Here is a 17,759-nt window from a genome sequence, read left to right on the forward strand (position 1 = left end):
AACCACACCAAACAAAGAAAAAAATCAACATTTTATTTGGTCCGGACCAAAGTAAGTGAACTAGCGGACTTTCCTGGTGTGAATACACCCAAATGATTACAGAATTTTACCTTTTGAGTGAGGTATTCCTATTCCTTTCTAAAGCCATTAATAAGAAACATGTCTTATTTTGATCTGATATGAAAAGCGACAGATAGGCTGGCCATTTGGTCAATATGACCTCACACGCCGCTTAGTCTATCTGCTTAGTCTATCTGCTGTATCTCCTCCAGTATTCCATATTTAATAATGCTGCTGGGTGAGAACACATCCATTCACAGAACAGAGGGTGAGAAGAGGGGAGAGGAGAGGAGTGGCTCATTATTATAGAGGAAACCGAGGGTGACTTTGGCAGGGAGAAAGGTAATTTCAATTAAAAGAAGCGGGAGCGGGCAGAATGGAAACAACCAAAAAAAAAAAAAAAAAAACAGTCATCCTGGATGGTCAAGCTGGTCAAAATAACACTCAAAAGGAGTATTAAGCTCTTAAGTCAACTGTTGCAACATTTAATTGACAAGAAATTATGACAATAATCTGTCTATAGCAGGCTATATAATTTCGTGTGTATGTAGGAGAATATCAGCACCATAAGGATTGTATTGTTAGGGGATTTGCAGGACCCAAGGACCAGATATGATTAATTAAGACCCGGAGTCAGAAGTGCAGTCAATTTAATTATGCAGCTGACACTGAGACCCTGAATTTAGGCACGTTGTGACCGTCCAGTTTGCAGATCTGGGTTGCTGGGCGCCGGCCTGTCCAGAACAAGAAGTCAGTAAATCTCCAATAATGCAGTTGTTCCATAAAGGCCCCCTGAAATCAAAATTTTAGTTTTTTAGCTTTTGGTATGAATATGTTAGCCTTAAGGTTATGAATAAGCTGGTGTGTTCCAAAACAATGATAAAATACACATTTAGGAGATAAGCATTCAAAATTACTGTCCCTCACTTCCGCTAAAATGGATCACGGCGGACTTCAGCTTCTCATCACATCTTCTGTCCAATCAAATGCTCTCTAGAATGTAAAGTGTCTCGTCCCCTATGCTATAAAAACCATCTTGCCAAAGTGACCATCATTGACACGTCGCGGAGCAATATGGGTTTTTGCCAGGGTCGATATTGTCCCCACCACATCAAAAAAAAAACTATACGAGTGCTGATTAGAACGCAGAACCTCTGACACGTTTGGCAAAAGTTCTACCACTAAACCATGAAAGTACACAAGTTACATATGCGGATCTATGGATTAGTAGATTTCATTAAATGACAAATTAAACCCTATTGAAATTAATTTCTGGACATCGTAGTGTTATTTTTTACTAAAATTGTTATTGTACACATATATATATATCATATATATCTTAGCATTGTATAGCAACCACACACCTGTCCCACCCACTTTTTAAAACAAAATTACTCCACTGGTTGGAGATGTGTGTTCGGTTGCTCGAGTTTTATTTCGTTTTCCAACTGTTTGTTAGGAATGAAATGGCTAGAATTGATTCACACCTCTACTATTGAATCCAACTTTTCATCAGTCCTCGGATTCGCTTCCATGGTGCTGTCAAGTACAACATGCAGTCTCTGAGGTAAACTAAATGCTGTTGGCTATTTGAAAAAGGGGAGGAGCCATTCAGTATGTCCCGCCTTAGCTTCCTGTTTCATTGGAAATTACGTCTATGCATCATACAAAGCTGCGTGTGCCAAGGCACTTCAGTGGGCCTTTAACCTGTAACCATGAAGACTATAACACACACACACCGACACAGCTTCTTCAAGGTTGGATTTGGCCAGGCTCTAACTATAAACAGGAAAGTAAAGTAAAGTCTTTAACTACGAAATGGTCACTCAAACTATCGGTTCCAATGACCCTTGTGACTTATAGTCATCAGGGTACCCTAGAAAAACAGATGTATGTATTGACACGTTGAAGACATTTCTCAAACACAAAACGAGTCCATATTTCATTTCTGGAAGTCGGTTACATGTCTGTACAGACGTGTGGGTCTATGGTAAATATCACTTATGGCTTTGTGTATGTGAGATTTTAGGCACACTGTATAGCATTTACTGTATGTTGCATTTTAAGCTTTATAAACAAAACAATTGTCAACTCATACACACATAAATACTGGAATGCATAACCCTGCAGGTGGAGTAAGATACAGCCCAAACCCTGTAATTTAAAGAGAGCTTGTTTCTGACAAACATTCTTATAAACCAACCATAAACATAACCCTAGCCCTCCGTGTACTACAGTGTTTCTAAATGACAGGGCCTGACAGTCATGTACAGTATGTCACTTTTTCAATAATTGGCTGTCCAATTTTAAATCTATCTATCTATCTATTGTTCGTTCGATCTATCTTTCGATCATTCTGAAGTTCTATCATTTAAACACTGTTTTTCTAGTCACAAAGTATAAGTATATATGTTTCTTTGACTTCATTACATTCAAATTTGGATTGGACTTACACACAGAATCCTGCTCAGATTCATGTAAGTGGATCACAAATCCACTTACATGGTAAGTATAATATGGTATATGTTGTGATACCATATACACTTTTATTCAAGCGACCTGTAATATATATATAGATTATTTATACATAGATGAGTGACATGATATTTACCATTTTCTTTAAAATAAAATTATAGGGGTGTCAGGCTTCCAATGCAGTCGTAAAGCACTTGCAAACCGCTGTGTAGAGTGGAGCAACATACATTATATTAAGCCATTTGAATGCTACAGTATGACATTCCAAAAAAGTGTTATATAATATAGCAAGAACTCAGTATGTGTGTATGTTCAATGCGTAAATATAGGTCTACTTTACTCCAGGCTGTATTCATAAGCAGGTACCAAACAACACCATATGCTGTATTCATCAATCATCTTTTCCTGCCAGGCTAAACTATGTTCTACATTTTGGTCGACTTAGATCCCGTCACAAGGCTTTGCCAATCTGTCTGCTGCTGAAAGATGAATATTTCATCTTTCTGCCAATAAGAGAGAGCGTTCCTGACAACCTTCATCTACTGTAACACTTATCATTTTGTAGCAATGCTGTGATAATGGCAGCACTGAAGTGTAGCTGTTCTCACTCTCTGTCTCTTTCTCGGATAGGCAGGGAGAATTAGGTCCTCATGTAGTCATTGCAGAAAGGCAGAATGGTCATGCCACAAGTGATTAAGAGCTGGTTGAGGTGGCGCATTCTGGGACCGGGGAGGCCTATGGGAAAGGGAGCCTGTGCTTATTTTGCAGGTCTACAGATGGATTGTCCCCGACGTGGATAAAACAAGCTGTGCCTCCCTGCCTTAGTCACTTAATTACTGCTTATGTGTGCCTATCGCTTTCCCTAAACAACACACACACACACACACACACACACACACACACACACACACACACACTTACTAGCTTATTTGCATTCACACAAACTTCGCTCATAGTCTGTAACTTATTTTTCTTTATCTACCTCTCCTTTCACATCGTGTGACATTTGTCTATTATTTCAAGAAGATACTCTGCCAAGTTATGGTCATTATTTTATACACGCTAATCCTATTCTGCCTACAGGGATTTGCATTTCTCAGGAACTGGCAGGATTTTATACCAGCTTATGTTTGTTAGCCTTTGTTTGATAGAGGTTGCTCAGGTTTCTCAAGTAATACAGCACTTCATTGTGAGCCAGGAGAGCCTGTACGTTTGAAATCGAAAGCTGATTGAATTGGCTTCAGAACACTGCTGTTATTGTGTAACACAAGTGCATCTGTAAATAAATGTGTAGAGCTTCCTAGTGCTTTAAAATTAAACACTTTCTATACTTGGGTGTTATGGCAAAGCATTAGAAAATAATCACAGATTTCCTTTTTTAAAGGCTTCTGCTAAATGAAATTAATTAATTGACACCGGTCTACTAGCTAAATTTAAGACATGCATTTTCGATGATCGGATCACATATGACCACGTTCAAAATCAGATGCACTGTATATGGGAGTGATGGCCTTGTTGGCAGCACTATGACAGGTAGTGCTGTTGCGCTTCAGGCGACCCGAGTTCGAATCTCAGCTTGTAGTCTTTTCCCAATTCCACCTCCCACTTTGCTTTCTGTCCTCTTTCCAATTTGATTTAAAAAGCTATTCAAAAGTTTTGTTTGAAACCACTGATTCATCCAGTATTGAAACAAGTGAAGTATTTATGAATCATTCCTTAAAACTGATTTTTTTTTAATTCATTCAAATTCATTAATCATATTTAAATAGACTGCAGCAATTCATATTTTGTCAGAACTGCTAGTAAATTACATGCAATTTTGTTTAGTTGTCTGTTCAGAATCGTGGGAGAATCGTGATCTCTATTTGAATCATGATCTCATTGTATCCAGAATCGTGCAGCTCTAATAGAGACACATTTGAATCAAGTTATATATGCAATCCCACTATCCAATATCCAGATATTAACTGGATACAAAATTAATGTTAATGCTATGGGTGTAAGGGGAACCTATGATTGCCTTTATGTGTTGATTACTGTCACAGCTTTTTTAAAGAATATTGGGAAATACATTGCCTCATTACAGTATGCTTTATCATTTCAAAAGAGTTTGTTCTGAAACCCATCAGCTTTGGACATTTTGTAAATTATCTTTGGTAAATGATGTAACTCTGGGCAATACTCTTTGCAATGTTTTGAAATGTCCAGTTAACCACAGAACAAACCGTTTAGGCTAGTTACTAAAGCTGGGTGTATTACATACACAAAGCACACAGACACACACATGTACACACATATCTCTCATGGATAGCCTGATACCTTGCTTGTTTTCATGCCAAAGTAAGCAGCTAAGTTGCAGGATACTGAAAAGGAAGAGAGCATGAGGGGGCCTGTCAAAATGAACAGGGGTGGGTAGCCCTGTGATTATATATTCAGATATTGAATGTGTATGTGAAAAAGAGAATGTGTGTCTGTTTATGTGGCCATTTGTGCCTGTAAAGTCATGTTAGTGCTGTATTTAAGTTGTGCAAAGGAACTACGACTCTTCCACACTACTGGTTTAAATATGGATCGGAGTCTGTTTGATCACTGCTAAAAAGACCATCCGTAATAATCAGTTTGAATTTGCAGATTAATGGTGGTTCGATGCTAGTGGACTATTATAGCAGTGTTGTCCACCATCAAAACGTAAAGGTTTGTTTGGTTGTTGTAAAAGCGTTTTTTCTGTTCTCAAGTGAAGTATACGTCAATAGTTTCTACCTTTACATATGATTTCCACGCTTTCCAATATTCAACAAAACCGTGAAACTGGAAAGCTGTCGTATGTGTTTGTATAGGGTGTTTGTGAATCTGCTAACCGTAATCATGCAATCAGATTTCTATGCAAATCTCAGCAGTGAACATTCAGAGTAAATTCATGTTACCTCTTTGTGACCTTGCAGTTGCTAAAAGCTTTCAGCTAATTCCAGACCTAATGGAACTTAAAAGCCTCTTCTTGTGCCTTCTCTTTTTTTCCTGTGAAAACATCTTGATCTGTCCTCTGCGGAGGCTTCAAAATCCATTTACAGGTATTTCAGTGCCTGAAGAAGATTGTCATGATCACATCTATCCTAAACTCAGGCTTATGGTCATAGCACATGGTTTAGATGTTTATGTAGTTTAGGATCATATAGTTAAACAGCACAACAATTTTTTTACATTGATAATAATAAGATTTTATTTTTATCAACTCAGCATATCCTAGGATCATTTACCATATTAGTTAATCTGCATTATGTAGCTTGCCAGTGCGGCATTTCTTTTTGCAAAGGAGCTTTAAGGAGCAATGCTACCCGAGATCACTAGCAAATTGAACATTACCTAGAAATATAGCAATGTCTCTCTTGTGCTCAGATGGGGATCGCTGATGTCAATAATCCTCAAATTAAATGATTAATCTTTCACTGCTTAACCTGAGTAGCACTCTCTATTCCCTGTACAAAAGTGCTGCTCTCTTCTGTTATGTTATAAATGTTGCCATACTCGATCCTGCAATGCCCCTGTATAGACAGTCTTTAACTAATCTCCAGAGGCTTTAATTAGGCTAAACAGTGGGGAAATTAAACTCTAATCTACATTAAATGAACTCTCAGCAGAATGCCTTTATTGAGATCCCAACACCTCAGTAGGGGCCAGGCCAGGGCATGGAGCAGGGGGATACTGGAGGCAGGAGTTACCACTAACAGGTTTCAGCTGTTTCAAAAATAAAGGAGAAAGAGAGTTAGGATCACTTAAAGGAGAAGTGTGCAGTTTTTATGTTAAAAAACTATCAAAGCTTAATATACTTATACAATTATTGACATTCATTTTTGCGTTCCCATGAAAAGTAAAAACTGTTTTATGTTTTTCTTTCAAAACATTGCTCTTTACATTTTTAAATTATTTAACTAATATTTAATATTGTATTTATTTTATATTATATATTCGTATTTAGTTCTAATATATAGATCATCTTAATTATATTTATGTACTTTTTAAATTTTAAATATTTGTATTATTCTTTATTTTTTCTATTTTGTCAAAATGCTTTTGCTCATCTTCACAGTAGTAATTTCTTTTTTTTTTAAATGTTTAAAAAGAGCTATACAAATAAATTGTATTAATATACAAATGAAATGTTTTATTCAGTAAATGTATTCAGCCCATAAATTGGCATGGTAAAATGAAGGTGACACAATTTTAGATTTTAACTGCAATATTTGCAACATGCAATGAATAGCAAGTTGAGTGGATGCTTTTACTTTACACCTCCTGTCATTTATTTCCATCCCCTCTAAAGTACAAATGTAAAATTAGAATATTATATATGTGCTATGCTAAAAATTAGATCACACACACACACACACACACACACACACACACACACACACACACACACACACACACACATATATATGAGGTCTTACCCTCACCACGGGTTTCTTTCCCATCAGTCTTTGAGCTGCTCAACCGGGAGGAGAAGCATGATGGACAGCTTAGAGGATTCCATCTGTTTCAGACTGACATCTTTTCACACAGGTGACAGGTGGTGTATCAGCACTGTGTTTGTGTGTGCTTTATTTTAATAAATACGTTGGGGGTGTTATGTAAGTTCAGCAGGGTTGATATAATTACCATATGTCAAAAAAAGAAGGTGATGGCCATTGTTAATCGCCGCTCAACCAAGCGATACTTTGATCCTCCCCCGTATAATTAGTTGTTGGTGTTGTGTGAGGTGATTGTAAAGGATTTTGCTGATGCACAGAAGTGTGAGATGATTCTGACAGGCCCTCTGGTGAAGGGACAGACACTGACCACAACTGCAGTTTAAGTCAGAATAATCATGCTAAGATTTTCTAGACAACCAATGCAAAGAAAAAGTGTGTTTAAATGTGTCACAAATGTGTGTATGATTGAGAGAGAGGGAAACATGGATGTTCCCATCTGGATGCCGCTGTTGGGAGTTTGTTATTGTAGGGGTGTCAAATTGGGTTAGCGGAACAGGATTTGAGGGGGGCGTCCTGACTTTTTTTTTTTTTTCGTCTGTGAGACTTTCAGAAGGGATTAATCCTGAAGTCCCAACACATTTGAGTTCAGCTAACAAGGCCACAAGCATGTGTGTTTGGCCTCTAAAGTCCCCGGCCTTTCAACAGAGCAGAAGCTGCAGCTGTGAATATCTGGATTGCAAAATGATGATGGGTTTCTTACTTCTGGATTTATTTATGAAGATGACGATAAGAGCAGGTAATTTCTAATGATTTAATATTATATTATAATAATTCAAATTATTATAAGAAATTAAATTATTATACATTTGATGATATACTGTACAGAAAAGTAAAAAGTTTGTTTTTAATATAAGAATTTGGCTGCAAAAGTAAGTTATTTTAAGTCATTAATAAAGTGCTAATTTTAAAGTTATTAATGAGCGCTAACTTTGATAGACTATTTAACTTCTGACAGTATGAATTTGCTGTTAAATTTCATTATATTGATACATGCATTACATACCAATGCCTGTTTACAAAATATACACATTTTCTTTTCTTTTTTTTGCACTTACTTGATAATATTTTGATGCATACTATATTGCATAATATATTATATATTGATATATATTAATAATAGATATTGATTTTTTTGTGGGGGCTTTCGTTGTCTACATGCCCAAATGCTCCACCTTCCATAACATTACCCGTTGGCACAGATCCCCTATAGATTTTGAGATATATCCAACAAGGAGCAAAGCTGTTCTTTGCTTCTCAGGGCGCCAATCCTGAGGACAAATCGTAATTACACCACAAGCTTTTGACAACCCTCCGCTGTGACTGGAGATCCCTATGAATCATGTCAACACTCACAAACAAGATAAGAGCAAAAGAAAAGAAGTATATTAGAAGTTTATGAGGTCTTTTCAACTAATAATTGTTATGAATGTGTTGCATTTTCTGACATCACCTGCAGACAGCGATATACAGTAGCCTACCTGGTGCGTTATCGCATTAAAAACACACACAGGAATACACTGGAGACTAAACTGATTATGTTCCTCACACTTGAGCAGAATTACAGAGATATCACGCCTAGGGATCCCAGTTGAGTTTAAAATAATTCAGGTGTTACTTCCGGAACAATTTTACTTCTCTTTTGCTTGACTGTTAATATCAGCACATTTGGCTCTGCAAGAAGCTGGTTTTTGTTAACCCTTTTGATTGTATTTTTTTAATATTGAGGTTCGAGAGACACAATGCTGTAAGTATAATAATAATAAACTTTAACTTTAATTCAGCTTGTTGCCAAGGCAACATTTCTTATTTTCATTTAGTTTAACCTGATGTACTAAAATAACTAAAAACTGAAATAAAAATGAAACTATATGAGCCAGCTATTTTTAGATTTAGATTACATCTGCCATCATCTAACACTCACATAGTCTTTTCAATTTAAATTTCAAAATTAAAATTTTATTTGTATCATTTTTAGTATATTTTGTGCTTTCATTTTTAATTTTGTGATGCCTATGTTGTAAAAAAAAAAAAGTGTACCATTTAAAACAGTTGATTTTATTTTTAAGTGTTTTATATATATAACAGTTGATGTTTTATAATTGGGCTCTCTGGAACAATAAATAATGTAACATTCCAAATATGAAACTTTATTGTTTATAATTAGTTCTCATAAGATGAGTAAAGGTTGTGAAGTGTCAATCCTATTCTTAAATGTTAATTATGTTTTTTAAACAGTTAAAATAGCCTTGGGGTCTCTCAGACCTCAAAAAAAGAAATGTTAATGCATTGTTTTTGACCAACAGCAGAGCAGTGAGCTGCTCTCACAGCAGCTCTGTCAGAAAGCATTGAGTTCAGTCAGATCTACATTATCCATGTTCATGTTGGCGTAACGATGTGTGAATGTGGGTTGTCAGTGATGCGCCCTAGATTCACTGAGTCATCACATGGGGGTTTTCCTGTAAAAGCTAAACCCCAGTACCACCTCCCTCTCTACCTCAGGCTAGCTTTTTATAAGAGTAATGGTGTACCATGGGAAGTCTAGTTGTGGGGTAAGTGCCTGTGTAACCACTTGCTGTTTTTGAGGTGCGTTCACAGACGGTGCTGCTGTTGTGTTGAATTAGAGCAAGCCACTCATGCAAACAGACAGTGTGTTCATTTGTAAATGCGGGACCTGTAATACCCTTGAATAAAAGCATTAAAAGTTCAATTTACATGTTATTTGTTGGTATGATTGTTATACTCACAATATTGCCAAAGCATCAATACACATGACAAAAGCACTGACAAGAATAAAAAAAGAAAACAATAGTGTCTATGATTAAAAAATAAGGTGGCAATAATAAATGATGATAATTTATTTAAAACACTTCAAAAAGTAAAACATAAACCAGGAGACCAGTTCATGATCATAAAAACGATGTACTATTTTTATATGTTCTATAGAAATTATAACTCTGAATGAACAACAATCGGCAAATAGGTTATCATGATCAAATAGGCCTAAGGTACAATAAAGCACCACTTCCTGGTGCTGCAATGTAAAGAGGCTGGTGAAATGTGTACATTTTATTAATTATTTTTTGCTTGGGATTTACTGGTCTCTTTAGTGGATGCAGGAAGCTGGCATTTCTCCCTCTAGTGATTTCTGTAACTTATACCTATTGTGTTTCTCCCCAGGCACAGAAATCATGGATAGAAAGAGCTTTCAGCAAGAGAGAATGTGTGCACATTATTGTAAGCACCAAAGACCCCCATAGGTGAGTACCACCACCACTGTTGTAGTCTCTGCACAAGGTGAATTTTTAACAAACAAATCTGCAAATAGCAGATTTAAGCTGCTTTTAGATACTATTAATGAAAGAGAAATCATTCTTCATTAGTGTGGCCTTGTTCGAAACTGTTAGAGTATCTAAAGATACCACTGAGCATCTAAAGAATCACTACAGATTGCAGAAGTGAACGCTTGTAAAGAAGATCTTGTTTTCTAAATGCTTCTTTTAGACTGTTTTTAAAAATGTGAAGAATGTGTTAGCTTCGCTGTAATTAATCTGGCAGAGAAATGTAAATCTCAAAGCCTCTCTAAACCCTTTAATAAAATCTGCAAATAAGGATTTTGTAGCTCACTTCCTGACAGTGTTGACTTTCACTTAATTTCACACTCTTTTTACGGGTTGTGTCCTCTGTCACAGGTGCTGTTGTGGCCGTCTAATTGGTCAACATGTTGGCCTGCCCCCCAGCATCTCATCCAATCAGAATGAGAAGTCAGATCGTGTGCCAAAGAATGACAGCTTGTCAGAGAAGTGGTCCATCAGCAAGCACACCCAGCTCAGTCCCACTGACGCCTTTGGAACCATTGAGTTTCAGGGAGGTGGACACTCCAACAAAGCAATGGTAGACGCATTTAGTCTCTTATTAACAATGGTTTGATGCTCAAAGTGCTCAAAATAACTCTGTTAAAATATTCATGAACCTTTTAGAACCTTTTGCAAGACATTTATTATTAATATCTGTTGATCCTGCCAGATTGAGCTTCAAAATACTGGAAATGTATTGAATATTGATAAGTAGACATTATGTACCAGAAATTTGGCTGCTATTTAACACTATACAACTGTCATTATTGGAAAATGAAAGTCATTAAAGAGGAACACAAAGTTCCTACATTTTACCTACATGTTGATTTAAATACGAGCAAGTACAGCTTGACATACCTGAATGGTTTCCACAAAAGTACTAAGCAGCATAGTTTTCAAGATTGATAATAATAAGAAATGTTTCTTGAGCACTAAATCAGCATATTAGAATTTCTAAAGGATCATGTGACACTGAAGACTTTGCCATCACAGGAATAAATTACTTTGTAAAATATTTTCAAATAGAATACTGTTCTTTTACATTGTAATAATATCACATAAATTGTAATGATTTATACAATAAACAATACATAACAGCATAATTTTTCCCCATTTTTTTTATCAAACAAATGCAGCCTTGATCAGCATAATAGCCTTTTTCAGAAATAACAAAAAATCTTACAGACTCCAAACTTTTGAATGGTTGTGTAAAATCTTATATGTACTGTTAAATGATTATGTCATAATTCCACTTTTATGTTTTATCAGTATGTACGAGTGTCTTTTGACACTAAGCCAGACTTACTGCTGCATCTGATGACGAAGGAGTGGCAGCTGGAGCTTCCCAAGCTGCTCATCTCTGTTCATGGAGGACTTCAGAACTTCGAGCTGCAGCCCAAACTCAAGCAAGTCTTTGGCAAGGGTCTAATCAAAGCTGCCATGACCACTGGGGCCTGGATCTTCACTGGAGGAGTTAACACTGGTGTGTACGAGGTGTTAATGTATCTTTGAGTTTAATTAAGATTCTGAGTAGATTACTCTTATTAAGATTCTGAGCAATGCTAGTCAGTATTATAGTCTGACACTATCTAAATTCTTAGAGAGATAAATGGCTGATGAAGATTTCTGTGTAACTGTGTACTATCTCAATGTCCATGATGCCTTGTGTGATATCTCTCACACTGAGAATCTGTTATCTCTTCCGTTATCTGTCTCTTCAGGAGTCATCAGGCATGTTGGTGATGCTCTGAAAGACCACGCTTCCAAATCGAGGGGGAAGATCTGTACTATTGGCATTGCCCCCTGGGGGATTGTGGAGAACCAGGAAGACCTGGTGGGCAAAGATGTAAGTGACTCGACTACAGATAAATTTAATTCCTAAACCTATTATATTATATTATATTATATTATATTATATTATATTATATTATATTATATTATATTATATTATATTATATTATATTATATTATATTATATTATATTATATTATATTATATTATATTATATTATATTATATTAGTATTATATTATATTAAAAAGTATTATATTATATTGTATTGTATTGTTTTACATTACATTACATTACATTACATTACATTATATTATATTTTTCTAAATGACCAGTAAGACTTTAATTGTCTCGGATCATGGCAGATTTCACAAAATGTGCTTTTGTTAAATAATAATGAAATAGTCAAATTGATATATTCATTGGAAGTATTATTCACAAAATCAAATCTCCAGATCACAACAGGATGATTTTCATGCTGTCTCTGCATGTATTCTGTGTCATGTAGAATTCTATAAATAATTTGTGTGTGAGCCACTACATATATCTACTCAGTTTCACCTCAGCTTGTCGGTGTGTCTCTGAGGACTGATGCACAACTGAGACACAGAGATAGAATCATTCTTTATTTATAACCACTGATTTCTATCCTCCCTTACTCATACACAATTTTGGCTCTGTCTTTCTCTCAATCTCTCTCAAAGCCCTACTCAACCCCTCCACTCTCTCTAGTCTGGTCTGGTCTGGTCGGATATCTCATGCAATGAATGTTTTAGAGATGATGTTTTGAAAAAACAAGACACTATGTGTTCACTATTTCTAGGTCACTGATCAAATAAGCAAATTTGTGGCATTGATCACGTGACTATTTGTAAAGACAGTCAGATGTTCTTGCTTCCATTGAAGCACAAGGCAAAAAGGGGAGCAACTAAAATACTAAAACATTTTGAAATTCATGTTAATTTCATTTTTTTTTTTTTTTACAATATTAATTATTTATTTATAATTTTGTATATATTCATTTTATATATTACAATATTTATTTTTTATATATTATTCATATACTACTTGTATTCAGTTATTTATTTTTATTATATTATAAATATGCAAAATTAAACCATTTGTACTAGTGGTCTCAGATTTTTGGACCCCAAGTTGCTCACTATGTTCACTGAATGTTTTATCTTCTGTCCACTGATCACTTGTGCATGCCACTCTGCTTTTTGTAACATGGCACTGTTACTATTGTGTCATTCTTCATATCCTGAACCTCCCTGGACAGCCTCTTTTTACTTCATGCTGTGTGTATTGCAGGTAGTCCGGCCGTACCAGACAATGTCTAACCCTCTTAGTAAGCTTACAGTACTCAACAGCCTACACTCCCACTTCATTTTGGCTGATAATGGCACCACCGGAAAGTATGGAGCAGAAGTCAAACTGCGCAGACAGCTAGAGAAACACATCTCTCTGCAAAAGATCAACACGCGTGAGTACAGTTGCGAGTAATTAAAGATGCTAATGTTTATGTGATTACTCCAAACTGCAAATTCAGTGGTGCATTTAAATTATTTTCTAGAGAGGTTATAATAGTCTTATATCCTCAGTCACTTCTTCTAGGTTTTGTTGTGCACATCTTCAAAAACCCACAGAGGTGATTCTCTTTAGATTGCTGTCAGAAATGCCCAGATTATTTTGTGCCTCAACATCAAAAGTGCTACACGAGTTACAAGATTCATAGCTGACTGCACTGAGAGCACAAAGCCCTCCGCAACTGCACTGCCAGATAATATCCATACAGTCCATTTACTCGCATAAAGATATCAAATAAACGTCATTCAGCTGAAGGAACACATTCAGATTAAAGCTGGTATAAATGCAATAAATCACAAACTAAGGCTGTAGTCAAGACCACCTTTGTCGAGTCCAAGACAAGTCCAAGACCAAGTCCAGTCCAAGACAAGTCCAAGACCAAGTCCAAAGAGGTTTGAGTCCAAGTCAAGACCGAGTACAGGACAGGAATAAAAAAAGTCTGCTAAAAATATAGCCTATAGAAATTAAATCATTATGTAATAATGAAATAATTAATGATTTTAATTTTATTTAAAATAATTGACTAATTCAAAGAACAACAAAAAAATAATTATATAGGCCTAAAGGCACACAAACATTCGTTTCGACTTTCTGATCAGCCTCACATTCTGTTCCTGTCAATCATACACGCATGAGGGAGGGCCGAGCCAACTCACACACACTCACACACACAAACACTAGAGATGCAGATAAACTGCGTATCGGCCAGATGACGTGACGAAAAATATTATTTTAATTAAATTCGGGCGGGTGGCGGTTGAACCAATCAAATGAAAAAAGTTTGCCACTAAGCAAACCTGCAAGCTATGAGCCCAGCTGTCAGTACTATAGGCGGATCTTTTGTGACGTCATTGTTTATGTTTGCCGCGTTGCATCACGGGAATCGTGTGGCAGGAAACTCCGCTAGATACCTGTAATTTGATTGTTTTGCACGTTTGGAGGAGGATTTAGAGAAGAGGATGGTTCACTCTTGCTGTGTGGTCGATTGTACGGCTCGTTGGGGGCCTGATAAAAAGTTTTTTCGAATTCCCTCCGAAAAGGATCGCGAAAAACGAAATAAATGGTTGCGTGCAATTAACCTGGACGCTCTGAAGCCTGGATTCCTAACGTTACTGATCGAGTTTGTGAGGCTCATTTTGTTCATGGTAGGCCTAAGTCTTAGTGACTATGTATTTATAGAAGATTGAATAAAATAAAAAATAATAAAACTGAGTCAAATCAACCGAGTCATATGTTTTCGCGTTCTGATTCAGGTGTCCCAAACCGCGATCCACAGCACCCAGACTACCGTATTTTCCGCACTATAAGCAGAGGCGCACCTTCAATGAATGGCCTATTTTATAACTGTTTTCATATACAGGGCGCACCGGATTATAAGGCGCATAGAATAGAAGATACTGTCAAACGTTTGACTGGGTTTGCGTTATGCAGTGGTCACCAACCTTTTCAAGCCTATAAGATCACATCCAAGTCCAACTGTAAACCAAGATCTTCCACTTGCAAAAAAAATATAAAAAAAACAAGTGGCTGAGCTGTAAAACCTTGTTTATACTCGACGCGTCCGCATGAGCGCGAAGGTAATAAAAAAACTAATATCCGTCTGCTCGGGCAGATTCGGCTTAACAGCGCGCGCGCCTCCGCATCCGCAGATGAACGACTTTGAGCCGAATCTGCCCGAGCAGACGGATATTAGTACATCTCATCATCACCCAGTTTGCGCGTCTAAATCAGTTGTATGGTCTGGTGTTCAGTCTAAAACAAAACAGTTGCGTCAAGTATAAATGCCTCGACTGTTTGGGGAGTTGCATGCACAGTCAGCGGAGATCTCATATGGGCTTTGAATAACTTCGATTTTGTCACCAATACAAATTTTGAGCTTCTCTCCAAACCTCCTCCGGTCTTCAGATGTTAAAGTGCTTATATATTGTGGATTTTGCCCGCTAACTCTCTTGAAAGTGCTCGTCGCGTCTTTACTGCCCGCAATACTGTTTGATTTGTTGCCACACAACCACTCGCGCATGCGTACAAAGATGTCAACAAAGATCCTCCTATTGGAGGAGGCCTAAACGTCTCGTAGATGAGACTGCCTGTGTTATTTTGTTTCGATATTAGCTATATTTTAAAACAGCCAGTCATTGGAGCCTACCACTCGTGGAATTGGCATTTAAAAGAGAGTCAGATTATGGAGTGATTTGACTCAGAAATACACACACACACACACACACAAAAAGGTAAGAAAAAAAGTCGGAAAACTTTGCCCATTAATTAGATGTGCAAGGCACACAGGCAAATTTTCGGGTTGTTATGGACAAAAAAAATGTGAATATTCACGTTGCACTAGCGGTGGACTTTCAGCGAGTTTATTTAAACATTTATTTTTTAAAGAGCCGTTTGTGAGTCAAAAGTGCCAGCTCTTTTCAGTGAGCTGAGTCAAACGAGCCGGCTCACGAAAAAAGCCGAAATGCCCATCGCTAGTTATTAGGTGGCCAGTGTTTCACTTTCCCTCCGATAATATTTGGTTTTAATATCGCGGCGACGTATGTGTGCTTACTGGGAACATAATAAAGACACCTGGACTCGGTCAAGACCAAAAGCCATATTTGGCAAGACCAGCGACCGAGATCGAGACAAGTCCGAGTCCAAATACCAGCGAGTCCAAGACAAGTCCGAGACCATAGAAAAACGGTCTCGAGTCCGGACTCGAGTACTACAGCCCTATCAAAAAACACACAAGAAGATGATGACTATTTTGTTTGTGCTCATGTGGATCATTTAGGGTCATTAAAAAGTGATTTTAATATACACTGGTTACTTTTCTCCACTGGCTGGATCATGCATTCTTGGATCATACTTTCACAAGATTCCTACATATATGCTTGAATTATTATGATGTTTTCAACCTGTGTTCCCCAGTCTTGTTCCATGTTTTGCAGCCCCTTGTTATGTTTAATGTTGATTATTCTCCCCAGGTGTTTCTTATTAGCCACACCCCCTTGTGATCTTATTAAACTTGTTTGTCCGTGTATTTAAAGGCACAATATGCAATTTTCCTTTTTTGTCAAACGGCGACCCTTGAGTCGCTGTGAAGTACTTGTTTTTAACGTTACTGTCGTAAATACCACTCACGCAGAGCCGTCTCTGCACTCACGGCCTGATCCCCTCCCCCCTGTAAACCTGTAGTGGACTGGTCTTATTATCATCAGCGCAACAACATACAACAAAGAACGCAAACAAGTTTACAAATAAGAGATTTACTTACTAGTCCATCAACAAGAATGCCAGGTCAGCATCGCTGTTGCATCCTTTGCTGCTTTTTAGCTCTCGCTAACGAGTGAAAGCCTGACCGAGTGGGACTCTTGTCCGGTTCCTCACGCGATCACTTTCTCGTTTTCTTTTCCTTGACTCTTCAGACCGTGTTTTCTTCGTCGACTCTGCCATGATTCACGTCTGAAATGCGTGCTAGTGTCTTCCATAGGAGACACTGAAATGCAAGGGTTTTTTAACCAAAAGTGAATTTGTCCCAGCATTTTTTTTTAAAAATCCCTCCAGAAGACATGATACATCTCCAACGTTGTGTATCTTTATAATTTAATAATTATTTTTTTTATTATTCTTTATTTAATTTAATTATTAAATGTATTAATTTATGATATCATTCAATATTTGTATTTTTATTTATAATTTAGGCAATTTAATACATAAACACTTTTCCACAGCACCAAATGAGCCATTCCATATACCTGCCATATACAGCGCAAGGTCATCAACAGGAAGTGAGCTAGAGATTGACCACTGTCATGTGACCTGTGGACTTCCCTTTGTCATCCTATGCCTGGAGTAATAGAGGGGGCTGGGAAGTCAAAGGGACGCTCAGGCGTCATCATTCACATCAAAAATGACACCAGCCTCACCCACGCTGATTCATCCGTAGGAAGCAGCATGTGTACGGATCACTTAAAATAATC

General features: G+C 37.1%; 1 protein-coding gene across 5 annotated transcripts in view; it reads left to right on the plus strand.

The window, feature by feature from the left end:
• The window catches only part of trpm3 (transient receptor potential cation channel, subfamily M, member 3), a gene marked incomplete at both ends in the record, with an annotated part of 154,168 nt that overhangs the window by 69,770 nt on the left and 66,639 nt on the right, over nt 1-17,759 (plus strand). For all 5 annotated transcript variants that reach the window (XM_081365732.1, XM_081365733.1, XM_081365729.1 and 2 more), the window contains 5 exons: nt 10,239-10,318; nt 10,751-10,952; nt 11,684-11,897; nt 12,136-12,260; nt 13,519-13,690. In XM_081365732.1, coding sequence (XP_081221858.1) covers nt 10,239-10,318; nt 10,751-10,952; nt 11,684-11,897; nt 12,136-12,260; nt 13,519-13,690 — 793 coding nt within the window. The remainder of the gene's footprint in view (nt 1-10,238; nt 10,319-10,750; nt 10,953-11,683; nt 11,898-12,135; nt 12,261-13,518; nt 13,691-17,759) is intronic.

The sequence above is a fragment of the Scardinius erythrophthalmus genome (assembly GCF_964197995.2).
Source record: "Scardinius erythrophthalmus genome assembly, chromosome: 5".
Taxonomy (NCBI): domain Eukaryota; kingdom Metazoa; phylum Chordata; class Actinopteri; order Cypriniformes; family Leuciscidae; genus Scardinius; species Scardinius erythrophthalmus.